At 37.8% G+C, this 27,682-nt stretch overlaps 1 protein-coding gene across 1 annotated transcript; it reads left to right on the forward strand.

Moving 5' to 3' along the window:
- The first annotated feature begins 5 nt into the window (after positions 1-5).
- Positions 6-27,410, forward strand: Yipf7 (Yip1 domain family member 7). Its single transcript, XM_036200190.1, has 6 exons — positions 6-31; positions 3,229-3,342; positions 8,332-8,495; positions 22,275-22,420; positions 25,059-25,240; positions 27,248-27,410. Exons 2-6 carry the CDS (start codon positions 3,230-3,232, stop codon positions 27,408-27,410), a joined length of 768 nt encoding a protein of 255 aa, XP_036056083.1. The 5' UTR covers positions 6-31; position 3,229.
- The last annotated feature ends 272 nt before the right edge of the window (positions 27,411-27,682 follow it).

Here is a 27,682-nt window from a genome sequence, read left to right on the forward strand (position 1 = left end):
TAGAAAATGTCACAGTAAAAAACTCATTTAAGTGCTACAAAAGTTAAATTATCTACTCTTAAAGTTTATATATAATACTGACCTATTCATTATTAGTTGCAGATGTAATATAATGTGTACTAAAATATTGGCTTTGAATTCAGACCTGAATATCCATTTTTGTAATCATGCATCAAGACTGGAGTCTGTTCAGGCATGGTGGTTCACACCTTTAGTCCATGCCATTAATCCAGAGGCAGATACCAGTGAATCTCTGTGAGTTTAAGGTCAGTATGGACTACATAGGTCTAGGCCGTCCAAGAACCTTACTTCCAAAATAAGGACAGACTCTGATACTCAATATTTGGTGCTCAATAAGTGTGTGGATGGATGTTACTTTACCACTGATATAGAAATAGAAATTATTAAGCAAATTTAATTTTATTTCAACACCAGGATTTGAATATGTAGGGAATCTGAAGTCCTAGAAAGGAGACTCAGAAGAAAGAAAACCATAGGGGTAATGGCCCTCAAAGTGATCTGATCCAGGAAGAATGGAGAATATTAGCTACAGTGTCTACCTGGGTCAGAGCTAGAGTGAAGTATCCTGGCAGTGAGTGATTCAGTGATGTAACACAGAGGGCCAACTGTGTACCTTTCTAGGGCAAGGATGAGCTAGAGCCTCTAGTGGTTGGAATTGGCTTAAAAAATAGGACAGAATGCATTCTGTATATGAAAACACTGGATCAGGGTGAGAAGGTGGCAAATGGCTAAAAAGAGTTTGCTGTGTAAGTGCAGGGACCTGAGTTTGGATACCAGGTACCTATATAAAAAGCCAGGTGTGGTGGCACACCTCTAATCCCCGTGATAAGAGATGGAGAGAGACAGCGGGATTCTGGGAGTTTGTAGCCAACTTATACAATGGGCTAGCCAGGTTCAGTAAAATTCTTTCTCAGAAAACAACATGGAGAGTGATAGAAGAAGGCACCTGGTATTGAGTCCTTCCAGCCACATGCAACACTCCACACCACATGCAACACTCCACACCACATGCACCCCCAACACACACAACAAAACAAAGATACAAAAACTAGATCAGAGTAATATATCTTAATCCCAGCTGCAGAAATTAAAAGCAGGTAAACTCAAGGTTAGGTCATAATTCATCATCTTAAAAACACTCAGATTTGGATAAAAGGATAACATCTCATTTTACTTCAGTGCTGAGATCTTCATGTTAAGATCAAGCACTATTTATTTATTTATTTATTTATTTATTTATTTATTTATTTATTTATTTTTATCACAGATCATCAGTCAATCCTACTAGGCTGAAAACCAGAGTAGGAGAAGGCACATCAAGCCCCTTGCTTTCCCTGACTTACTTCCAGTAAATAATCTTGCTGCAAAGTCTAGTGCACATGCCCCAAAGGATACTGGACTGATTTCTCCACATTATCAGAATTATGTCTGCATGAGCCTTGTTGTGTTTGCAAACTTTGTCATAAGACACTGCATCTGGTTGTTGGCAGCCTTGCCTTCTTGGCTGTGTCAGCCACTGTGTCAGAGTACAAATTTAGAAACTTTTATATATAGTCAGTGCCTCCTCTTTTTACCTGCTGAGTTGTTTAGATTTCCTGACCCCAGCTACATTTGTTGGAGGATCTTTCCTCATAACATACAAAGAGACAGGTATGTGTCTGGTCTGTCTGATGCCTCTAAAACATTGAGCATTTAAATAAAATATGAGAGGGGATTATGTAAGAACTCAAATAGCTGTTGCATAAAACTTGGCAGGTTACCTAAAATGAGTGTATTGTGAAGAGAAATCCCTCTCGCTGCTTCATAGTAACTACTTTTATGGGCTGAGAAACTTGTGTTATTAAGTTTTAGTATGTATTTTATATTTAATATTTGATTTATACCATAATTTGTTAGAAGACTCATTACTAAGTCTCGATTTTAGTTTTCATAATACATGGCTACTTCATGCACGTCACTAATGAAAAATCCTTATTTATAAAATTAGCTGTATGAATTGCTACATCCACCTTTAGCAAAGCTCTCTATATTTTACCAAAATGAATAATAGATATATTTAACAATTGTGAGTTGAATATTTCTAATTAATGGAACTCTTAAGAGTTAAGGCTGCTTTTTATACATTTAAAATTTAAAATTCACTATTGGTAGTATTCCACAGATGACTATACTTATATGGATTACTGCCAGTGGTTTCCAATTTCACTCTTTTAAAATAAAAATGGTTGTCAAAAACATAGGATTAAAAATCCAAACGTCTCTGCTCTCTTCTAGAATTTTTATCCAAATCGCCATCTTGTCTTTCTAATATCTCCTTCTGTCTCCTCTTTATATCATTTTGTTCTTTTTCCATCTGGTGTTTCTGGCTTTATTATGAGTCAAGGTCATGTACCCTGAATTACCAGAAGTGCCTAGAAGCTAAGTAGTGAGTTTAGGTAAAAGAACTGTGTCCTTAGTCTGCCAGTACAGAGTCTTTTCTTCTATGAGTCATCCAGAACCCATGGGTAGTGTCTTGGGCAAAAGAAAGAAAATGTTCCAGATAGTTAATAAGAATTCTCAAGTAGAATTAGGAAACATTTTTATAGATGTTTACTTTTTGTTTAGGTGAGTAAAAAGAGGTTTAGTAAAATTTATGTCTCTTCGAAAATTAAAATTAAAATATTAATAGTGTGAGCTGTTACATTCTTCCCTCTTTGTGTTTTTATTGTGTGTTTGTGTGCATGTATGTCTGGGTACATGTGTGTGTGTGTGTGTGTGTGTGTGTGTATGTGTGTGTGTGTGTGTGTGTATGCGTGCGTGCATGCCTGTGTACTTGTGCATCTTTTTTTAAAAATAAGAAACTTGCATTGCTTAGGATAATTTTGTAGATATGCACTACATAAAGTTTAAAACACTTGTTTAAACTTCTAAGAATGAGGTATGTGAGGGAAGAATGTTGGTTGTTTCTTTTAGAAAAAGTGAAGACAGTTTACAGTCACAATGAGAAAAATGGGAAACCTTGATAAAGTAGTTTATGTTGACAGGATTTGTAAGTGATTTTCTAGCATATATTTCCTGCTTTCTCCTTCATAGTTAATTGATTCTTCCAAATACTGTCTCCTTTGATAGGAAAATAACTATAATCACACCATCAGTTAATCTTTGTATATATTTCAAAAAGTTTAATTGGCTAACAAACTAAGTAAAAAAACAAACTTAATTTTTCAGGATGTCGAATTTGGGAGAGTATGACATGGACTTTTACCAGTCTAATTATACGATTGATAATCAGGAGCAGAGCTATGATTCCAATGTTTATGGAAATCTTTATGGATCCAGAGAGTAAGTAAATTATAGTGAGTAAACATACTACCATTTTTAGAAATGTCAATGTTCTGTCAGTTAGTTCTGTCAGAGGGAAGACAACGTTAACTGAGCAGTTGTCAATGATGTGTCCCCCACTAAATGACAAGAAAGGACAGATAAGTTACCACTATTTTCTGTGAATGTTTTTTTCACTTGGTGCTCATGCGAAGTTAATGCTTTATTTATTCTTTTAAAAATAATGGTTAAATAAGAGCCTTTTACCTGATAGCTATCTGGACACTAAAAATGCATTTCATCTGTTTAAAAATATTTATTTTGTCTAATTTCTCTCAGAAAATCAGACCACTACAAAACCAAGGTGAGGATGAAATCTAAGGTCTTTTATAGTTTTTACTTATTTTTAAGAAAGTGAGTATTTTTTACATGTGTAGTGAAGTCACATCACTTTCAAGCCACCTCTGGTTTCCACCCCCAATCTCTCAAATTCGTGACCTCTTCTTGAGTAGTTAATATTGCATACACACATGTGCATGTGCAAGCACACATACACACAATGCACACACACGTGTACATGAATCTGCTGAGTCCATTTGGTGTTGGTCTCTTAAACGTATGTGTTTAATGTCGATCACTTGGTATTAGATAATTTATCAGGGGGATCATCCTCGAATAAAACTGATGATCCCTCTCTCAGCAGACCTTGGTTGCCTGTAGGTCTTTATCTAGGGGTGGAGCCTTTCCTTTATTTATGATGGCATGTCAACTAGTGTTGTCATTATGATATTGCTGAATTTTCATGGATGTTACTTCCTGTCATACACAGACACTAAGTTGCAGCAGATGTCCTCTGGCTCCTGCAAACTTTCTGTCCACCTTTTTCTGAAATGTTCTATTAGTCTTAGATGTAGGCATTTCACTGTAAACATAATAGTTAGAGTTGAGTGCCCCACAGTCAATTCTCAATGTTTTGATCAATTATAAATTTCTATAATAGTCTTGTCTGCTTCTACAAGAAGTATCTTTAATTATGGGTGAGAGCTACATTTATCTGTGCTATAAGGTTAAGTTTTTAGAATGGAGTTAAGGAAGTCTTTTCTATACAGAGATAAAATTTTATTTTGAGGAGTTGTACAATAAAATATGCATTTTAATATATGAATATTATGAAATGTGCCATGACAGTATTGACATAAACATATTTAGGATGCATTAGGTATTGGAGATAAATTTAACTTCTTGAAGGTCTGGTGAGATAGCTTAGTTGGTGAAGTACTTTCCACAAAATCATGAAAATCAAGTGGAGGTTTCCAGAAATCCTGTGGAAAGGTTGGCTGAAATGATAACATGGAGGAGGTGGTGGCCAAAAATCTTCTGGGGCTTGGTAGCTAGACAGTTTAGACAAATCAGCACGCTCCCAGCCACTGAGAGATTTTCCCATATTAAAACCATAAGGAAGAGAGCAGAGATCTATTGAGAAGACCCTCAATATTGCCCACTGGGTTCAACATGCTCATGTATGCGCATGCGTGTGCACGCGCGTGCGCACTCACATACACACACACACACACACATACACACACACACACACATACACACACACACACACACATACACACACACGGGGTGCAAAATCTTAGCTTGAATTTTAAAACAGGGAAATGATGAAGAATTTAGTTTTTTTTTTATTAGTGACAAAAAGAAAGAAAAGAGGGAAGGAAGGAAGGAAGGAAGAAAAAGAAAAGAAAACCCTTCAAACTGAGGAAAATTTCTCCCGGCTAGCACTGTTCATCTCTGTGATATAGGAAGACAACTTTTTTTTTCTTCAGCTGAGACATAAAGTAATGTACTTTGTGTAATTTTTATAAAGAACAATTGCAGCCAGGCGGTGGTGGCGCACACCTTTAATCCCAGTACTCGGGAGGCAGAGCCAGGTGGATCTCTGTGAGTTCGAGTATAGCCTGGTCTACAGAGAGAGATCCAGGAAAGGCACAAAGCTACAAAGAAAAACCCTGTCTTGAAAAAACAAAAAACAAAACAAAACAAAAGAACAATCGCAGTGCTGTATAAAAAGTATATCTTAAAGAAAAACTATTATTTAAATGTTAGATAGACATAATTTTGAAAAGCACCCTGTTATCCTATAGTTTGGGTTGCTCTGCTGCATTTCTGCACATAGTTTTGTGGGTCTAGATAGAACTGGAATAAGGATCATGTCTCACAACAATTAACATTTACTGTGTTCTCTTTTTGTGTTATGGACTGCCTTGAGCTTAATTAAGCATGTCACTGGAATCCTGAGCAACCCTATGAGATAACTACTACTTTTGAGAAGCTAACCAAAGAAATAAATTGATATTTTTTGAAGGTTATTAATCAGTTATTTTTCTGGTTGCTATCACAAAAATATCACACATTCAACTTAAGTCAGGAAGACTTGTTGTTGTTGTTTTTTATTTTTCTTGGGCTCATGGCTTGAGGCTACAGTCCATCATGGAACAGGAGGGGAGTTCCAGAGGCAGTAGTTTGAGATTACTGGTCACATTGGGCCACAGTCAAGAAACAAAAGGAGAGATGAATGCTGTTTTTCACATCACTGTATCCTTTTGTTCAGAGTAGGGTACTGCAGCCCATAGGGTGCCATAGCCCTAAATTAGAGTGTGTATTTCCACCTCAGTTAATCCCATCTAGAATCTCCCTCCCTCACACATATGCCCAGATGTTTGCCTCTCAATTGATTCTCAGTCCAACTTTCTGACAGTAAATATTAACCATCACAGAAACATGCTTGAAGTTTGGGATCTAAGGTTGTTTGAATCTTTTTTTTTTTTTTTTTTTTTTTTGGTATTTCAAGACAGGGTTTCTCTGTGTAGCTTTGTGCCTTTCCTGGCTCTCACTCTGTAGACCAGGCTGGCCTCAAACTCAGAAAGATCCACCTGCCTCTGCCTCCGGAGTGGTGGGATTACAGGCGTGCACTATTACTGCTTGGCTTTGATTGAATCTTTATGGGGGTGAATGGAAGGTGTTCAGTTTCATCTCTGTCTAGGGATGTTTGGACCATGTTCTTATTAACCGATCTGTTCTTATCAACTGATCATCCTACACACTTGAGCAGTAGGTGCTGCACTCATTACTGAGCAGTGTTCTAACTCAAAGGTACTGTTGTATGTTTCTACAACTTCAAATGGTGTGTATCTGAACTTTATCCCATTGCACCATTTATGGTTTATACTTTGAGAGATAAAGAAATGCCAAACAGTGTTTGAGATTGAGTGAGTACATGGATTACAAGGCTATTGAATGGTTAATGTAATGGTGGAAAATGAGAAAATGTGATAGGCTTTTCATCTCAAGTGCCCTGTTTCACAGAGAGGATCACAGTGCCTTTAAATCCCTATTCCTTTTATCTATTCTCTTTTCCAAGTGGCATTTTTACTGGAGTACTATCTTTTATTTAAACTCTAATATGAAAGTCCAATATGAGGAAGCTAAAGCTTTATTCTTGAGATCTCCCATTCCAGCCACGCCAACATTTCCCCAATTTGATTACTCTTATCAACATTTTTCAGAAATCAAGATGACAAAGTGATAGATGTTAACTCAGCTGCATGAGAAAAGTTCGTGATTACACTGCACCAGTGTGGCTGAACTTGGCCCAGGTATAAGCTCTGGTTCCAGCCCACGTTGAAAAACATGAGTAATAGTTCATATGAGTGACATAGCTATAGTAACCAGTATACATGCTGTGGGGATTCAAAAGTATTAGGTTACATCTCTGCCTTTAATAAGCCAGTATTGGGTTAATGAATGATGACATGACTCTTTCCTCTATCTGTATGGTTTTATTTGCCAAGATAGGCCATTCTTTGGTCAAGGTTAAATACTTAGAATTGAATATGATTTTTTTGGAATGTACATTAAGAATAATCATAAAAGAAAATTGCCCAAAGTATTTTGTAAAAATATTTTAATAAATATTTTTTATAATTATAATAAATAAATTTAAAAAAAATAAAGAGATCTCAAGATTTCCAAAGTTCAGAATGTTGAACTCTATATTCATCTATAGGTCTTTGGAAGAAGAAAAAAGCAAAACAAAAAATATGAAAAAAAATGATAGTTATTGATTTTTCTTTCCCTTACTGCAACTAAAAACTGAAAAATGAACTAATTTCATAGACTCTCTTATTTTTCTTCCTTTCATCCTCTAGCGCTACTACAAGTTATTTACAAGTATCAAATATTTTTTCAAGTTTCTTAAGCACATGATAAAACAAAATACACATTCATGGACATGTAAAAACGTCATCCTTTGGCAAAAGCAGATTGCTCGTTGTAAGAAGAGTTTCAGAAGTTGGCAACTCACACAGTTAGCAAGGTGCTCCAGGTACTCTTGGATAATTTGATGAACAGTAGTTTTCTGGTAATAGTCATTCAGTAGTAGAGAGCATATTTCTCTGTGAACAAAACTGATTTTTGTAGATTTTGATTACATTTGGCTTGATGATACTATTAAGGTCTGATTTTTATTAGCCAGTTGTGGGGGCTTTTTAAAAGCTTTAATATCGACAATTCCCTCATGAAGAGCAGAGAAAAAGGTTTCCTATGTAGGGGCAGAGCTCTGCTCATAAAACTTCATTTCAGAAACCCAAGCATGGCGCTGAGGTTCATTTACTTTTGAAATTCTATTTATTCTTCTGTAAAATGGTATTTAAAGGGCATTTTTGACCATACAGAGTTTTAAGTGAGGAAAAGGGCACAGTGCCCAGCATATTGCATATGCCTGATTAATAATCTTACTGTAGATCATTATTATAGAAGCTTTTTCATGACCCCTTACTTCAAATTTTTTAGTTAAATGTAACTTTTGAGTAGGTTCAGTACTTCATTGGCAAGCAACCCTTAGAACCAGGTGAAGTCCTTAAGAGGAAAATTGTACTTCTCTTTCTTGGTTTGTTAGGATATTACTTTCTTGTATGTCAAATACGGGCATTTTTAATTTCCTAGAACACAAGCCACTGAGCAGCGTCCGCCTTCCTCTTCTGTTCCAGCAGAGATGCTCCTGTCATCGAGTTATGCAGGGCAGCTCTTTCAGCCAGCATATAACTCAGACTACTATCCACCATCTCCTTCAGTGGACGGTTTTGATGAAGAGCCTCCTTTGCTAGAAGGCAAGTTAAGGGAAGTGTTGTTCTTAAGGTGTGCACAGCTCAGGGAACTACTGCAGTAATCAGGGCTTAGCATGTTCTGCCTCAATGTTGCATACCCTGCTTTGTGTGTAGTTCTGCACAGTTAACAGGACTCTTCCAAACCAAGACACATACACCTAAACTACCGCACGTTTGTTGCATTATTGGGTGAAGTTTCCAAGCATGTTTGTCCTGTTGCTGGGAAATTGTTGCTATTATTGAATGTTCCTTCACTGTTTCCAAGATTTGGACTCTGGCCTTGCATAAATAGGAAGGACATGTTATGTAAAAGTGTTTATATCAAAGTAGCAACACTTTCCAAACATCTAAGGGTGCACTTCATAACAGTATTATTTTATTCTTTGCTGTTTGCCTGGGAGCAAGTGAGATAGTTTCTCAGATTAATGTTTCTCTGTGGTTGGCATGGAGGCAAGCCCAACTTTTTTTTTTCTCCTCTGGCTCTCATGAGCTCTCTCTGATCATCTTGGAAAAGCTAGGTGAAGGAGAATACAGTTCCAGTTCATAACAATGTTCTTAGGAGGGAAACCCAGGATTCTTGGAGCTGGAGATCCAGCTAGATTTCAGGAACTTTCTATTCATTTTTCTTCATACCCAGGCATTCTATGTCTTTGTTGAGTTTTTGCTGGAGGTAACAACTCCAGGAAAGAACTTAAAACTCTACTGGATTGACATTAGAGAATGAAGCATACATGCTCAGTGGTAGCCCCCTGCCAGTCTGTACCCACACCAGCTCTAAGTGGGGTGAGATGAAAAAGAAGACTATAATTACCAATATTTTTCATAATAAGTACTGTTTACCTCATTTGAATTCAATAACTACCCAGAGTTAACACAGCCTTCTTTCTTTGCCTAAAAACATAAACAAGAGAGAGATTTAAATAATTCTGAACAATGTGGAAAATTAGGTAATAGATCTGTTAGTACCTTAGAAGCTATTAAGCTTTGTGAACCGTTGTGTGTAATCAGCTCCTTCTATTTCTCCTCTGCAATTACCAAACAACTGAAACTTAGAAACTATTTTCACTAAATATGGTTGACTCTACCAACATTTTTTGCCTTAAAAGACCCATCAATTGCCTAAGTGCATTCACTATGCATATTGGAAAATCTAGAAATACATGCATTAGTATATAAGGTATTGAAAATCTTGTCTCTAAGGATTAACTACCATGAAACATTCGAATGTTTCTTTCCAGCTATTATTCTATTTTTTAATGTGTGTACATATTATGTATGTGCACATCTAGTTACTCCAAAGGGAAATACTATTTTTTCAATGAAAATATTTGTTTTGAGTATTTTAAAATAAAGTTGAGTCATACAATCATATCTGGTCTTTTTGTCAGTTATTATATCATAAATATTTCTTTTTTTTTTTGAGACAGGGTCTCTCTGTGTTGTTTTGTTGACTGTCCTGGATCTCATTCTGTAGACCAGGCTGGCCTCAAACTCACAGAGATCCTCCTGGCTGGGCCTCCTGAATGCTGGGATTAAAGGCATATTTCACTGCTGTAAGGCTTCATGAACATTTCTATATATCAGTTCTTTAAAAACATTAAATGTTAGACACATGATTTATAATCATCTTATAAAACTCAGGTGCCACAATTTAAATATACATTAAAGGTTGTAACCTACAGTAAGTAATATTGAGATTACCATCACAGTTAAAATCTTTTAGCCTGTGCATTCTTTGGGATGTGTCTGTAACAGTGGGAAAATTTGGTCAGAAGGCACTTGGAACATTATCAGTTGACCTGACAAAAAGTGAATTTTCTACTGTACTGTTATAGTCAAATATGCAATATCTATGTCAATTTGATGTTTAAAAAGGAAAGATGAATACTTTGTATTTTATATTACTAGAAGTCTGAGAATTTTTCATGTATATTGATTGTTTTGTTTTTGATTTTGTCTTTGGTTTTGGTATTTGAGACTGGGTTTCTCTGTGTAGCTTTGTGCCTTTCCTGGAACTCACTTGGTAGCCCAGGCTGGCCTCAAACTCACTAAGATCCACCTGGCTCTGCCTCCCAAATGCTGGGATTAAAGGCATGCACCACCACCGTCCAGCGCATTGATTGTTATTTTTTTTTCTTTTTTCTTTTTTCTTTATTATTATGTGTTTTAAATTTTATACATCAGCCATGGGTTCCCCTGTCCTCCCCACTCCCGCACCAACCCCCACATTCCCCCAGCCCCTCTCCTTCATTCCCATGTCCTCCAGGATCAAGGCACCCCTGGGGATTCATTTAAACCTGGTGGATTCAGTACAGGCAGGTCCTGTCACCTCCTTCCAGACTGAGCAAAGTGTCCCTGTGTAAGCCCAAGGTTTCAAACAGCCAGCTCATGCACTAAGGACAGATCCTGGTCCCACAGACTGGGTGACTCCCAAACAGATCAAGCTATTCAATTGTCTCACTTATCCAGAGGGCCTGATCCAGCTGGGGGCTCCACGGCCTTTGGTTCATAATTCATGTGCTTCCAATTGTTTGGCTATTTGTCCCTGTGCTTTTTGCAATCTTGGATTCAACAATTCATGCTCTTGTAGACCCTCCTCTTTCTCGACAGTTGGACACCTGGAGCTCCACCTGGGGCCTGGCTGAGGATCTCTGCATCCACTTCCATCAGTTATTGGATGAGAGTTCCAGCACGACAGTTAGGGTGTTTAGTCATTTGGTCACCAGACTAGGTCAGATCTGGCTATCTCTCGACCATTGCCAGCAGTATACAGAGGATATACCATTGGGGATTTCTGGGGACCTCTTGAGCACTCTGCCTATTCCTGTTCTCATGTGGTCTTCATTTATCATGGTCTGTTATTCCTCATTCTCCCTTTCTGTTCTTGATCCAGCTGGGATCTCCTGCTCCCCTAAGCTTTCTTTCCCTCAAATCTTGCCCTTCATTACTCCCACTGTTGTCCAGGTTGTTCATGTAGATCTCATACATTTTTCTGTCATTGCATGATCCTTGGGTCTTGCCTAAGGTCCCATTTTCTAGGTAGCCTCCCTGGAGTTGTGTAGCAGTCTAGTAATCTTTGTATTACATCTAGTATCCTCCTATGAGTGAGTACATACCATGTTTGTCCTTCTGAGTCTGGGTTACCTCACTCAGGATGATTTTTTTCTAGATCCATTCATTTGCCTGCAAACCTCATGATGTCATTGTTTTTCTCTGCTGAGTAGTACTCCATTGTGTATATGTACCATATTTTCTTTATCCATTCTTCAGTTGAAGGGCATCTAGGTTGTTTCTAGGTTCTGGCTATTACAAACAAAGCTGATACGAACATAGCTGAGCTAATGTCCTTGTGGTATGATTGAGCATTCCTTGGGTATATGCCCAAGAGTGCTACAGCTGGGTCTTGGGGGAGATGGATTCCCAATTTTCTAAGGAAGCACCATATTGATTTCCAAAGTGGCTGTACAAGCTTGGGTTCCCACCAGCAGTGGAGGAGAGTTCCACTTGCTCCACATCCTCTCCAGCATAAGCTGTCTTCTGTGCTTTTGATCTGATCCATTCTGACAGGTGTAAGGTGGTATCTCAGAGTCGTTTTGATTTGCATTTCCCGGATAATTAGGGATGTTGAGCAATTCCTTAAATGTCTTTCAGCCATTTGAACTTCCTCTGTGGAGAATTCTCTGTTTAGTTCTATATCCCATTTCTTAATTAGACTGTTGGGCATTTTGATGTCTAATTTCTTGAGTTCTTTATATATTCTGGATATCAGCCCTCTGTCAGATGTGGGGTTGGTGAAGACCTTTTCCCATTCTGTAGGCTGTCGCTTTGTCTTGTTGACCATGTCCTTTGCTCTACAAAAGCTTCTCAGTTTCAACAGGTCCCATTGATTGATTGTTTCTCTCAGTGTCTGTGCTACTGGTGTTATATTTAGAAAGTGATCTCCTGTGCCAATGTGTTCAAGAGTACTTCCTACTTTCTCTACTATCAGGTTCAGAGTAACTGGATTTATGTTGAGGTCTTTGATCCACTTGGATTTAAGTTTTGTGCATGGTGACAGATATGGATCTATTTGCAGCCTTCTACACATTGACATCCAGTTATGCCAACACCATTTGTTGAAGATGCTTTCTTTTTTCCATTGTACATTTTTGGCTTCTTTGTCAAAAATTATATGTTCATAGGTGTGCGGGTTAATGTCAGGGTCTTCAATTCGGTTCCATTGGTCCACATGTTGGTTTTTATGCCAGTACCAAGCTGTTTTTATTACAGTAGTTCTATAGTAGATCTTGAGGTCGGGGATGGTGATGCCTCCAGAGGTTGTTTTATTGTACAGGATTCTTTTGGCTATCCTGGGTTTTTTGTTTTTCCATATGAAGTTGAGTATTATTCTTTCCAGATCTGTGAAGAATTGTGTTGGTAATTTGATGGCAATTGCATTGAATCTGTAGATTGCTTTTGGTAAGATCACCATTTTTACTATGTTTATCCTGCCTATGTAGGAGCATGGGAGATCTTTCCATTTTCTGACATCTTCTTCAATTTCTTCTTTCAGGAACTTAAAGTTCTTGTCATATAGGTCCTTAACATGCTTAGTTAGAGTAAACCCAAGGTATTTTATATCATTTGTGGCTATTGTAAAGGGTGATGTATCTCTGATTTCCTTCTCAGCCTGTTTGTCTACTGTATATAGAAGGGCTACTGATTTTTTTGAGTTAATCCTGTATCCTGCTATGTTGCTGAAGGTTTTTATTAGCTGTATCAGTTCCTTGGTTGAATTTTTGGGGTCACTCATGTATACTATCATGTCATCTGCAAATAGGGAAAGCTTGACTTCTTCCTTTCCAATTTGTATCCCCTTAATCTCCTATGTTGTCTTATAGCTCTGGCTAGAACTTCAAGTACTATATTGAATAAGTAGGGCGAGAGGGGACAGCCTTGCCTTGTTCCTGATTTTAATGGTATTGTTTTGAGTTTCTCTCCATTTAATTTGATGTTGGCTGTTGTAGATTGCCTTTATTATTTTAGGTATGTTCCCTGTATTCCTGATAGCTCCAAGGTCTTTATCATGATGGAGTGTTGGATTTTGTCAAATGCCTTTTCTGCATCTAGTGAGATGATCATGTGGTTTTTTACTTTGAGTTTGTTTATATGGTGTATTACATTGACAGACTTTCCTATGTTTAAACACCCTTGTATCCCTGGTATGAAGCCTACTTGATCATGGTGGATAATTGTTTTGATATGTTCTTGGAGTCTGTTCACCAGAATTTTATTGAGTATTTTTGCATCAATGTTCATGAGGGAGATCGGTCTGTAGTTCTCTTTCTTTGTTGCATCTTTGTTCTGTTTAGGAATCAGGGTAATTGTAGCCTCATAGAAGGAGTTTGGCAATATTCCTCCTGCTTCTATTGTGTGGAACGATTTAAAGAGTATTGGTATTAAGTCTCGTTTGAAGATCTGGTAGAATTCTGCAGTGAAACCATCTGGTCCAGGGCTTTTATTGGTTGGGAGACTTTTAATGACTTATTCTATTTCCTTAGGGGTTATTGGACTATTTAAATGGTTTATCTGGTCTTGATTTAACTTAGGTATCTGGTACCTATCCAGAAAATTATCCATTTCTTTTAGATTTTCCAGTTTTGTGGAGTAGAGGTGTTTGAAGTATGGCCTGATGATTCTCTGGATTTCCTCATTGTCTGTTGTTATGTCCCCCTTTTCATTTCTGAGTTCGTTAATTTGGATGCTCTCTCTCTGTCTTTGCGTTAGTTTGGATAAGGGCTTGTCTATCTTGTTGATCTTCTCAAAGAACCAACTCTTTGTTTCATTAATCCTTTGTATTGTTCTCTTTATTTCTATTTTATTGATTTCAGCTCTCAATTTGATAATTTCTTGGCGTCTGTTCCTCCTGGGAGACTTTGCTTCTTCCTGTTCAAGAGCTTTCAAGTGTGCTATCAAGTCACTAACATGAGATTTCTCCAGCTTCCATTATGTGGACATTCAGTGCTATGGATTTCCCACTTAGCACTGCTTTCATAGTATCCCATAAGTTTGGGTATGTGGTGTATTCATTTTCATTGATCTCTAGGAAGTCTTTAATTTCTTTCTTTCTTTCTTCCTTAACCCATTGTTGATTCAGTTGAGCATTATTCAGTTTCCATGAGATTGTAGAATTTCTGTAGTTTTTTCTGTTGTTGAAATCTAACTTTAAACCATGGTGGTCTGATAGAACAGAGGAAGTTATTCCAATTGTTTTGTATCTGTTGAGATCTGCTTTGTGGCCAAGCATGTGGTTGATTTTAGAGACGGTTCCATGGGTTGCTGAGAAGAAGGTATATTCTTTTTTGTTTGGGTGGAATGTTCTGTACATATTGATTAAGTCCTTTTGAGCCATAACATCAGTTAAGTCCATTATGTCTCTGTTAAGTTTCAAATTGGCTGATCTGTTCAGAGGTGAAAGTGGGGTGTTGAAGTCTCCCACTATTCATGTGTGGAGTTTTATATGTGATTTAAGCTTTAGTAATGTTTCTTTTACATACATGGGTGCCCTTGTGTTTGGGGAATAAATGTTCAGAATTGAAACTTCATCTTGGTGGATCTTTCCTGCAATGAGTGTGTAATGTCCTTCATCATCTCTTTTGATTGATTTTAATTTGAAGTCTATTTTGCTGGATATTAGCATGGCTACACCATCTTGCTTCTTAAGACCATTTGATTGGAAAGTCTTTTCCCAGCCTTTTATTCTTAGGAGGTTTCTGTCTTTGAATTTGAGGTGTGTTTCTTGTATGCTGCAGAAAGATGGGTCCTGTTTTTGTATCCATTCTGTTAGTCTGTGTCTTTTTATAGGTGAATTAAGTCCGTTGATATTAAGGGATATTAATACCATTGATTGTTCGTTCCTGTTGTTATTTTTATTTTTTTGGTGGTAGTGTGTGTGTGCTTCTCTTCTTTGGGGTTTACTGCTGTGGTGTTATCTATGGCCTGTGTTTTCATGGGTGTATCTGCCTTCCTTAGGTTGGAATTTTCCTTCTAGTGCTTTCTGTAGTGCTGGGTTTGTGGATAAGTATTCTTTAAATCTGGTTTTGTTCACTGGTGTTGTTCACTCCATCTATGATGATTGAAAGTTTTGCTGGATATATTAGTCTAGGCTGGCATTCATGGTCTCTTAGTGTCTGCATTGTATCTGTCCAGGTCCTTCTGGCTTTCAAAGTCTCCATCGAGAAATCAGGTGTTATTCTGATGGGTTTTCCTTTATAAGTCACTTGGCCTTTTTCCTTTACTGCCCTTAATATTCTTTCTTTATTCTGTATGTTTAGTTGTTTAATTATTATGTGGTGAGGGGACTTTTTTGAGGGGTCTAGTCTGTTTGGTGTTCTATAGGCTTCTTGTATTTTCATAGGCATTTCCTTCTTTAAGTTGGGAAAGTTTTCTTCTGTGATCTTGTTAAATATATTTTCTGTGCCTTTGAGTTGGTATTCTTCTCCTTCCTCTATACCTATTATTTCGTAGGTTTGGTCTTTTAATGGTGTCCCAAATTTCTTGGACATTTTGGGTCATGACTTTGTTGGTTTTAGTGTTTTCTTTGACTGATGAATCTATTTCTTCTACCGTATCTTCAACACCTGAGATCCTCTCTTCCATCTCTTGCATTCTGTTGGTTATACTTGCATCTGAAGTTCCTGTTTGTTTACTCAGATTTTCTATTTCCAACATTCCTTCTGCTAGTGTCTTCTTTATTTTTTCTATTTCCCTCTTCAGGTCTTCGAGTGTCTCCCTTGCTTTTTCATGATTTTCATTCAAGGTTTTATTGTTTTCTTCTGCTTTAATTGTCCTTTTCTCTAGTTTTTTATTGTGTTCTTCCCATTTTTTGTTTGTCTATTCCTCTAATTTATTTTTGATTTCTTCTATATATGGCTCTAGCCTCTTCATGATGTTACTTATAAGGTTGTTTTCTTCTTCTTCTTCCATTCCGTGATGATCAGGTCTAGCTGTTGGAGAAGGGCTAGTTTCTGGTGATGCTTTATTGCTCTTTATTTTGTTGTATGTACTTCTGCCTTGATGTCTGCCCATCTCCTCTTGTGTTCGTTCTTGGTCTTATCAGTGTACTTGGTCCAGATAGAGTTCACAGATTTAGGGAGCCTCTCTCTGGTCCAGATTGAAGCTCTGGGCCAGATGGGAGCCCTGGTCCAGATGAGAGTGCTGGCTGTATAGGAGCTGGGGGACTGGACTCTGAGTCTCGGGAAGTCCCTGGGGTCTCCTTATTTTGTCCAGATGGGAGCTCCTGTTGTCCAGATGGGTGTTCCTCTTGTCTCTGGTCCAGATGGGAGTTCCAGGGCAGGATGGAAGCTGGGGGCTGCTCTCTGAGTCTCAGGAAGTGCCTGGGGTCTAGGGCAAATGGGTGTGGGAGCAGGGTGTGGAGACTGCAGTGTCTTTCTGCAGTCTTGGAAAAGGGGAGCCTTCCTGCAGGGCCAGCTGATTGGCAGGCAACTGGGGCCAAGTTGGTCAGGTCCTCCTGGGGTGGCCTGTCTCCAGAGGTGGGACCCAGGCGCAGTTACCTCTCTGACTATAACCCAGGCACTCACCTCTGTTCCAGATGGGAGTTCAGGGCCGGATTGAAGCTGGGGGCTGGTCTCTGAGTCTCAGGAAGTGGCTGGGGTCTAGGGCAAATGGATGTGGGGGCAAGGTGTGGAGACTGCAGTGTCTGCCTGCAGTCTTGGAAAAAGGGAGCCTTCCTGCAGGGTCCGCAGGTTGGCAGGAAACTGGGGCCAAGTTGGTCAGGTCCTCCTGGGGTGGCCAGTGTCCAGCGGTGGGACCCAGGCGCAGTTGCCTCTCTGACTATAACCCAGGCACTCCTTATTGATTGTTTTTACTTCTTCCCATTTTTGTGCTTTTTGCCACAGTAGAATTAAATTAGTTTTTCTTTCCTAATTTAAAGATATATTTAGCTAGAAGTATATTAATAACTTTCCAGAAGATATATTTGAATAAATCTTTTTTCTTTCTTATTTCCAATATAATTTTCTCATAGGTCTTTTGGGACACATAGAAATTTCGATATTTATATTTTTAAACTAAGAATGACATTTCTTGGAGACATTTTTTCCAACTGTAGCATTTTTAGAACCAGACTCTCTATATCAACACAGCATTTATATAAGTTTCCTTAAAGATGCCCAGATTTTAAAGTAATATTTTTGTTTCATATTTTCATAGATGATACATACAATATAAAGTAAAAAACAAAAACAAAACAAAACAAAACAAAACAAAAAACGTTCATCCTAGGATAATTTTCAGCCTTACCATGACAAACTAGAAAAGTTACTGGTATATGTTGTTTTCTCTTTGTAGCACCAGCAAAAATACTTAGATCTGTAAGGTCAGTGCCATAATTTATGTAGAAATGAAGATCCTAATTCACGTTTATACTTCATGTCATATACTTTACAACCACAAGATGGCAGCAAAACAATAAATTTTACGTTCAAGTTATAGCAGTTGTATCGTCTGCTTTGCAAGCTAAGGTGCTATGTTGGGGCCACTACAATGAATACTGTGTAATAAACTTGAAAACAAACTATTTTGGATGGAAATATTCTGTTGAAAACATAAAATATTTTTTCATGAAAATATTTAACATATCTTATATTCATTCATGATTTCATGACTCTGTATTGAAATGATTGCAGACCTTAATTATGCCATCAAATAAATGGTGGAAATCAACAATAATATTGCATAAATAATTTTTTCTGAGTTTTTTTTCAGAAATAACTACTCCTTTTTTCTTAAGGGAAAACAAGTATTTTATACCAAAGGCACTTACTTGTAAGAGAAACTGAAAATGAAGCTTGAAAGTGACATAAGCCTGGCATAAAATTAATTTAAACTGTGATATTTCTAGTTTTTATGATCTTCTACTATTTAAAAAAAAAACAAGTGTGGCTGGGCGGTGATGGCGCATGCCTTTAATCCCGGCACGTGGGAGACAGAGGCAGGTGGATCTCTGTGAGTTCGAGGCCAGCCTGGTCTCCAAGGCAAGTTCCAGGAAAGGCATAAAGATACACAGAGAAACCCTGTCTCAAAAAACCAAAACCAACCAAACAAAAAAAACAAAAACGAAACAAAACAACAAACAAAAAACAAGTGCAGTGGAAACTCCTAGGGATCTACAAGGGTGACTATAGAAAAGACTCCTAGTAATGGGGATTACAGAGCTTGACCCGACCATCTTCTGTAACCAGAAAAAGCTTCAATAGAGGGATTGGGACACAAAATGGTCAACTTACAATTTATCCTTCCTACAACATGTGCCGGGGGAAAGGTGTCACAGAAATTATGGGAGTGGCTATCGGATGACTGGTCCAGCCTGAGACCCATGCCACTAGAGCAAGCTCACTCCTGATACTACCTAGACGGCCAGAACCCAGAGGCTGGATAGCCCAGGGACCCAAGATAGACCCAAACAAGACCAGAAAAAAATAACATAGTGAACTCTCACGATATTCTGCTAGACAGACACCAAGCACAATCATATCCAGAGAGGCTTCACCCAGCACCTGATGGAAATAGACGTGGAGTCTCACAGCCAAACATTAGTCAGAGCCTGAGGAATCCTGCCAAAGAAAGGAAGGAAGGACTGTATGAACAAGAGGGTCAAGGGCCCGAGAAAACCCACAGAAGCAACCAAACTGGGCTCCTAGGGGCTCACAGAGACTGAACGGACAATTAGGGAGCCTGCGTGGAACTAACCTAGGTCCTCTGCATATATGCTATGATTGTGTAACTTGGTGTTCTTGTGGGACTCCTAACAGTGGGGGCAGGAGCTGTCTCTGACTCTTCTGCCAGCTTTTTGGACCCTTTTGTTCCTAGTGGGCTGCCTCATCCATCTTTAATATGAGGAGGGGTGGTGCCCAGTCTTACTGCAACTTGGTATGCCATGTTTAGTTGATATTCATGGGAGGTCTTCCCTTTTCTGAAGAGAAAGGAGGAGTAGTGGATGGGGTTGGGGGAGGACTGGGAGGGAGGATGGAGAGAAAACTATGTTAGAATGTAATATATGAAAGAATTTTTTTTTTTATTAAACTCCTAACCCATTTTAAAGTTGTTGAACCATTCATCTCCTCCAGGGTGTAGATTTAATTCTAAACGGTCTTATTAAATCAGAAACACAGAACCAAATAAAGAGTTAAAAGCCCAGAGATTGAGCAGTAGCCAAGAGCTAAGACTACTTTATCTTACCACTCCCTGCCATCCTTCCCCTGAGAGAGACTTTTTTCCTGTGTCCTGTCTTTTTATTGCCTTTCTTTTCTGCCTTCTCATTGGTTCTAAACCCAACCACATGACTTCCTTGTCACTGCCTGTCTATACCGACCTCCAGGTCTCTATGGTTTGTACTGAGATTAAAGGTTTGGGTCACCACTTGGCTGTCTCCTTGAACACACAGAGATTCTGCCTGCCATGTGATCAGATTAAGGGTGTGTGCCACCACCGCTGGACTTCTGCTAAATGGATTGCTCTTAGCTCTGATTCCCAGGCAACTTTATTTACATAAATAAAATCACATTTCAGCTCAAATAAAACATCACTATACCAGGGTACATGGTCAGAAGATGCAACATACTGAAAATAAAGGAAACGTGGAAACCAAATGTACTCAACTTACTCACTTTTTAAAAATTACTTTCTTTTATTTTTTGAGATTATAGTATAATTAGATCATTTCCCCTTTCCTCCCTCCAAACCCTGTCATGTACCCCTCCTTGATCTCTTTCAAATCCATGGTCTCCTTTTTCATTAATTGCTGTTTCATGCATATATGTACATACATAAATATTTCCAACTACAACCAGCTCAGCCTGTGTAATGTTACTTGCATGCATGCTTTTAGTTGCTCACTGTTTAGTAATGTTATTTTTCTCAATCTTTATCTTTCTTTCCTAACCTACTGCTGAGGTACAAATCCAGACCCTCACATATGTGAAACCACTGCTTTAACTTTAACCTATGGCCCCAGTAGGTTAAGTAGTCCCCTGCCCAATGCTTAGGATGACAAATTTCAACCAGGAGAATCCTGTGAATATACCTCTGTATGCTGTTGCTGTGATTGGTTGATAAATAAAACGCTGATTGGCCAGTAGCCAGGTGGGCTAAACAGACAAGGAGAATCCTGGGAAGAGGAAAGCTGAGTCAAGAGACACCAGCCCACAGTCCAGGGGGCAGCATGTAAGGGCACACAGGTAAAGCCACAGAACATGTGGCAACATAAAGATTAACAGAAATGGGCCGAGTTTAACTGTAAGAGCTAGTCAGTGGTAGGCCTGAGTTAATGGTCAACCAGGCATAAATAATATTAAGCCTCGGTGTGATTATTTTATAAGCAGGCCATGGGACTGCAGGACCCAGGCAGGACTGGAGAAACTTCTAGCTACAGGAGACTGTTTATGTTAAAGTTTAACTCTCTATGCTAGCTCACTCAGGTGCCTCACTGATCCTCTGACAGTTTCTAAATTGTTAAAGGAAGGCCCCTCCATGACATGAGGATCATTAAAAATCTTTCTAGTTCAAAATGTCAACTTTGGAAAATATTTAAGTGGCACTAGCCACCATTAAAAAACTCTGAGGATGGAGATGTGGTTTAATGGGAGATACTTTGCCTAGTACCCAGTGTCTCTAAATAATAAATAGCTCAACTATTCTTATTATCTGACCAGAGATATTTGTACATGCTTGGAAGTACAGTTGAATTTAGGAATGGTAGCCTTTCCCATAGGAAAGATGGAATAGATAGATGATTGACAGATAGGTAGATGATAGATAGATAGATAGATAGATAGATAGATAGATAGATAGACAGACAGATAATAGATGATCAATAGATTAAATGTACACGAACCTGACTTCTCAGTGTTTTACAGGAGTGAGATTGGCCAGTGTGGAAATGTAGATTTTCTACTTCTTGCTTTTAGACTCTGAAAGTTACTTAACTTTTTAAAATTTCAGACATCTGGTGCATAAAATAGGAATGAATTGACACTACCTTTATCATATATATATGAGACCAATGCTTATAGATCTTGAGAGGCCAGTAAAGCCTGAGCAATCGATCAGAGCTTACTTTAGTGAGAAGATTCTATTCTAACACTCTCACTCTTAGAAAGAAAAAAGATGAACTTGTCCTTAGTATTTAATTTTTGAGTATATTGATTTAATCCTACGATGCATTGATTTATAAACATCTGCATGTACATCATGGTTACTGCTCTTTGCAAAAAGAGTCCTTCTCTTTCTTCCTTTTGGAGCTTTATCAATTTAGAGCAAAGTTAATATTCTTATTAGGCAGAATGAAAGAAAACGCTAGACCTAAACTGAGTGTTATTAACAAGTTATGCCATCGGTGGTATGACATGATTTCAGAAGTACTAGGAGTCGGAAATGTAGGTGGAGGAAATATCTGAAGGGGCAATTGAGACACATTCAGTCTGTTAGCCACAATGATAGGTTTTACTGTATGTCAATTCCCATATTTTTAAATAGTATTAATGTTTTCCTGCATGAACCCAGGTAGAAATTTTCTCAATAGAATATTTTTTTTCCTTAAACTGTTTCTTTGGATGTGTTGTTTGTTCACTGTATATTACCTCAAACTTGAGATTTAGATTATGAAAACAAAGTAGAGCAATCATATTAAGATGCCATGCAAAAGAATAGATACACTAACTTTGAAATAATAGAACTCTTTTGTTTCCTATATTTACTGTAGACTATTTTTTTTTCTTTTTGCAGAACTTGGAATTAATTTTGATCACATATGGCAGAAAACCTTGACGGTGCTAAACCCAATGAAGCCAGCAGATGGCAGCATCATGAACGAAACAGATCTCACAGGACCCCTTCTTTTCTGTGTGGCTCTGGGAGCCACACTGCTTCTGGTAGCTTCCAACAGCTAACCTGACATTTCAGGCTTTGTCTCCATCAGAGATAATGTTAAAACAATTTCTTTCTTTCTTTCTTTCTTTTTGTTTTTTTAAAGAAGAAGTTTGTTTTCTAAGAAGCATTAGGACAGGAGCTTGTATTCCATCATATAAAAACTGGGTTTAGAGATGCATGGTAATATCCCTATCACAAGGGACCATGATGATCACTAGTGAGTAGTTTAGACAGTCTGTGAGCAACGAGATCAGTGAGACATCTTGTCTCAGAAAAAAAGGTGGCCTGCACACACACATACATACTCATACATGAACACATACTCAAATGAACATATGCAGCACCCTCCCACACACACATACAAAAGCAGTTTCTTCTAATGCAGCTATAATTTTCAAATGTGTTTTATAAAATACATGTTCTATTTTCCTTTACTAATTTGTAATACTAGTCTGAGAAGATATTGAATAAAATATAGTTTCTGTGTGACCAATGATCACATCCTTTTTATCCAGGACAACAGTGCAGTATAACAACCACCTTCCTTGCAGTACATAAAATGTGAACACACTCTAACTCAAAAGCTGTCAACCAGAGTTACCACCTATTCTTCAGGCTCTCTTCTTCTCTTTTTCACAGTAATGTAGTAATCTTGGATTAAGCTGCTATGCAAGGCCATGCCGATTAATCAAATAGTCAGAAACAATCAGTTTAATATATGAACTCATTTTTTCCTTGCAAGTCATTTGTAATATAACAGCTATTTGTTTTTCTGTGGGATATATTATGATTACCATCTCTTAAAAGACAGTGTGAATTCCATCATCAAGATCACTCTTGGATACATAACGCTACTAGGAGTCACTTAAATATCCTCTTCTGTGTTTTAGAAACAAAGCATTATAAATGAGGAAATCTTAACTTGAGGTGATCAAATGAATTTTACCTATAACTACCAATAACTATGATCTTCATATGTTATCTGCACATTTTTATGCCTCCATTTCTTCGCTTCAAGACAAAAAGGCTTTATTTATTTATTTATTTATTTTTAAAATAAGGTTGACTAGAAACTTAGGTCTCTTATAGTTCTAAAATTATATGGATATATATGATTAGCCCTTATATTTTTTTTATTAGCAGTTATAACTTTAGAGTTAATGTTCATAGACACAGACCAAAAACGTCATTGCAAAAGCTCCAGTTGGACATTTAGCTCAAGTCAGATTTCAATATGAATTTAATTGCTGCCAAATCAACTCTTTGTCACTCTGCCTTTATAATTAAAAGTTCATTTCATAGGCCATTACATCCATTATACCAGTAAAAGTAAAACTAAATTCAGAAACAATATCCAAATTCATTAAGTACTTCTGGACATGTAAGATTCACACTCATCTTTAGGAGTGTGCTTACCTCTTGCAGCCAAGAAGTAAAAGAGAGAAATAAGAAGGACCTGGAGGTCCCAATAGCCTTCACAGAAACATGCCCCTAGTGACTTCACTTCTCCATACTAAATCCCATCTTTAGAGGGTCCACAACTTCTCAAAGCACTGCAGGCATCTGAGTCCTTAATACATAAGCATTAAGGAAACACACAAACCATAACAACTCCAATGTTTTTCATTACCCAACATCAACACACAATTTAAAGACATTATCACTTAACTGTTCTGGTAGGGCTATTAGTATGATCTGAAAAGCAATGTTCTTAAGCAACACACAAGTATAATTAGGGCTGGGTACTGTGCTACATAAGTCATTTCAGCACTTAGGAGATGGAGGTATAAAGTACAGAAATATGTATTTACAAAGATCCCTTTCTCATAAAACCAGGCTGGGAATGTTGTTCAGTGGTAGAGCACTTGTTCAATGTCTACAAGACCTGGGGCTTTTTACTTTTTGAGGCAGGATTTCTTTGTGTATCCTTGGCTATCCTGGAACCTGCTCTGTAGACCAGGCTAGCCTTGAACTCACAGAAATCCATCTATTTCTGTCTCCCAAGTGCTGGGATTAAAAGCATGAGCTGCCACCACCAAGCAAGAAGACAATTTTAAGCTTTTGATTACAACACTATGTATTTTAGATCAAGATTTGCTAATATGGGTAAATTTTCTATGGAGGATCCTAGAAATCTGAGGTAAAAACTCAGATAATTTATTTTCTGTTCCAATATTAAACCTTTATTAAAATTTGAAACAAAATCTTAAGGGTATTTTTACTACTTGTAAATGTCTAAGACTATATTAGATGTTTTATTTTTTTGCTCAATCATTCAGCTTTTCAGTAAATATGGAACAAAAATATATGTGTTTCACTCTCTGCACTCTCTATAGAAAATGCATGATTAAAAAAAAAACATCCTGGCAATATTTCGTCTTTTATGTAGCATGCCTTGCCCATCCCAAATATTAGACATATATGCATAAATATATATGGATACATATATTCAGGGTGCTTGTTTGGAGTTCATGTCTCAGGCAATGTTTTATTTTAACCAGAACCAGTGCCCTGGTGATAATACTTACCATGATATCCAACAGCATTGAGTAAATTCTTGAATGGTCTCTGGATTGGAAATCTATTCTGATTTCTTCTCATTTGTTGTGATGTTTAATCATCTTCTTTACATTGTTTCAGGCAGGAAAAGCCCAGTTTGGTTATGTTTATGGCATGAGTGCCATTGGTTGCCTTGGGATTTACACCTTACTAAACTTGATGAGCTCTGCAGGGGTGTCATATGGCTGTGTGGCCAGTGTCCTGGGATACTGTTTGCTCCCCATGATCATCTTGTCCAGCTGTGCAATCTTCTTTTCATTGCAGTAAGTGTTAGTACTAATTGACCCTACATGGACAATCTTTGGCCAGGCCAGCCAGACCAGGATAATCATGAAGTTTTATTAACATTTTGTCATGGAAATGAAGAAAATCATGCTTACTGAAAGTTACACATAGATTAAAAAAATAGGTCAGTTTGGCTGGGATGCTGCTCCTTTTTAACTGGTTAAAAACAACAACAACAAAACCCCAACCATGTAAAATTTAAAACTAGTTCTTTTAAGTTGTCGCATTCTTCAGTCTTAACCCTTGGCATGGGTAATTTAACAACTGCAGAAATTTCATTTATTTGATTTTGGAAAAGTAAATGCCTGCTGAATTCTGACAAATTACTTCAGTGCCCAGGCATCTGCCTTCTAGGCAAGAAGCAACTGTTATTTCTCAGCTGGACTCCTCACAGTAGAGAATTCCCAGAAACCCCAATGAGGATATTAATTCTGGAGAACTTATGGCATACATGCTCAGTCAATACAATTTCTTTCCCTTTTTCTTTCTTCACTTAGGCATCTGGCATTTGCAATTCTAAACTATTCATAAGGAAACTGTAGATGCGTTTCCTATAGCACTTTCCCAAGACTCATGCATAACGCTAGCACTCAGGGACAAATAAGCAACTGCACAGTCACCTGTCATGTCTACAAAACACTTGGAAACAAACTCTTACCCTGTGCTCACTCTCTCATGCCCAAAGGAGATGTGACTTGCGTTTTCTTCTTGGATGATGCAGATCTTAGGTTATTAATGCTACATTGGAAGGGATGTTGTCGTACAGAAAGTTTATCACTACAAGGATAATCAGGTTAGAGAAGAAAAAGCTTATGATATTTTGTTATCACAAATAGTTATTCTTATGAAATTGCTGAGAGTGATTTAAACGTGCTCAGTCTGTTCAAATAGGGTCTCATTTTTTTTTTTTATTGTAGCATTCATAAGAATTACTGGAGCCAATCTTTGCTTTTTCAGTGAATACTCAAATTTAACAAAGGAATTTGACAGGAAGTGGACACTGTGAATGCATAAGTAGAACAAGTTATTCTAATTGTGTTTTATACACAGAAAAATACTACTGTTTGTGTAACTGTTGGCTCTAGCACGTTGTTCTGTTCACATGGCTGTACTGAACTGTACAGAAGTTTGACAGGATAGTCGAGCTTGGTTTTACAACTGTCTGATGTTTTAGCAAGATGATAATACTATGATGTACTGTTTTAGGATTCCAAGTGTCGAAAGATAGTTCCAGTGACTTCAGTACTGAGAGCATCTTAAATGACTTGGATGCTAAGGGACAAAGAAATCACTAGCAGTTTAGACTTTTTATCCTAAAATTATAAGGAATAATGCATGTGTTATATTCTCACTACTGTGACAAAATACTTGAGGGAATCATCTTATAAAGAGGAGAGATTTATTGTGGCTCTTGGTTTCAGGATATGGTTGTTATCTTTCTTCTGTGGGAAGGCAGAAATGATGACGAATAAATTGTAGTGGAACAGACCTGCTCCTCTTAGTACCCTGGAGAAAAGAGAATAAGAAGCATGTGTAGGTTGAACAAACTTCCTCCCTCTAGGTTCTGTCCCCCGCCCCACCCCAAAGTTAGCTCTACAACTTCTAGTTATAGCTAGCAACCAAACATTTAGCAAATAGACTTGGTTAAAAATTCAAACCATAAAATCCCAATTTGTGTAACAAATTACACAAAATGGGAATAAAACGGGATGTTGATGAATGAGACTGATTATTACAATGGTTTCTGCTTTTGCTTGTTCTAGATTTACTAAAATATAAAAATATCAGTCCTAAACAGTGGATTTTAATGAAATGTTTTCTGACTGGCTGAGGTCTTTTGACCTCATCTAGGTAAATCGTTAACCTTTGAAGTGAAAACTGATATTCTGTACAGGGGCACCACTGGCTTTTCAGAGGCAGCTCCTAGTCAGTCTCCCCAGCCTCCTCCAGGCATAAGGCAGCTGTCATCTTTGTTTCTGCTACAGGGGCACCTTTGGAACTGTGTCAGCCATGCTCATCATCATCTGGTGCAGTCTCTCAGCTTCCAAGATCTTCATTTCGGCCTTGGCCATGGAAGGACAACAGCTTCTTGTTGCTTACCCCTGTGCCTTATTTTATGGACTGTTTGCCCTTTTGACAGTTTTCTAAAGACTACTGATGTGGCTTTTCAAGATTCCACTTGCTTGCTGTTCATATTTTTTTGGAAGTGCATTAGCACTCAAATTCAGTGAGATAACTTCTGTTTTATTGCTGTTGAGAGAATATTAAGCAGAGAGACAAAACAGCACTCAAGGATAGTGTCTAATAGCCTGTTTGGTGGGGATGGTGTTTTGATTTTTTTCAGCTTGGAGCATTAAAACACTTCAAATATTTTGATATATTAAGAGATACAGTCTCTGTGTGGATAGATGCTGTTTTTC

The sequence above is a fragment of the Onychomys torridus genome, chromosome 10 (assembly GCF_903995425.1).
Source record: "Onychomys torridus chromosome 10, mOncTor1.1, whole genome shotgun sequence".
NCBI classification, from domain to species: Eukaryota; Metazoa; Chordata; class Mammalia; order Rodentia; family Cricetidae; genus Onychomys; species Onychomys torridus.

Coding starts and splice junctions, on each gene's coding strand:
- Yipf7 (XM_036200190.1), top strand. CDS start 3,230: ATGTCGAATTTGGGAGAGTATGACATGGACTTTTACCAGTCTAATTAT. Junction 3,343..8,331: donor AATCTTTATGGATCCAGAGA/GTAAGTAAATTA, acceptor TTAATTTCCTAG/AACACAAGCCACTGAGCAGC. Junction 25,241..27,247: donor GCAATCTTCTTTTCATTGCA/GTAAGTGTTAGT, acceptor TTTCTGCTACAG/GGGCACCTTTGGAACTGTGT.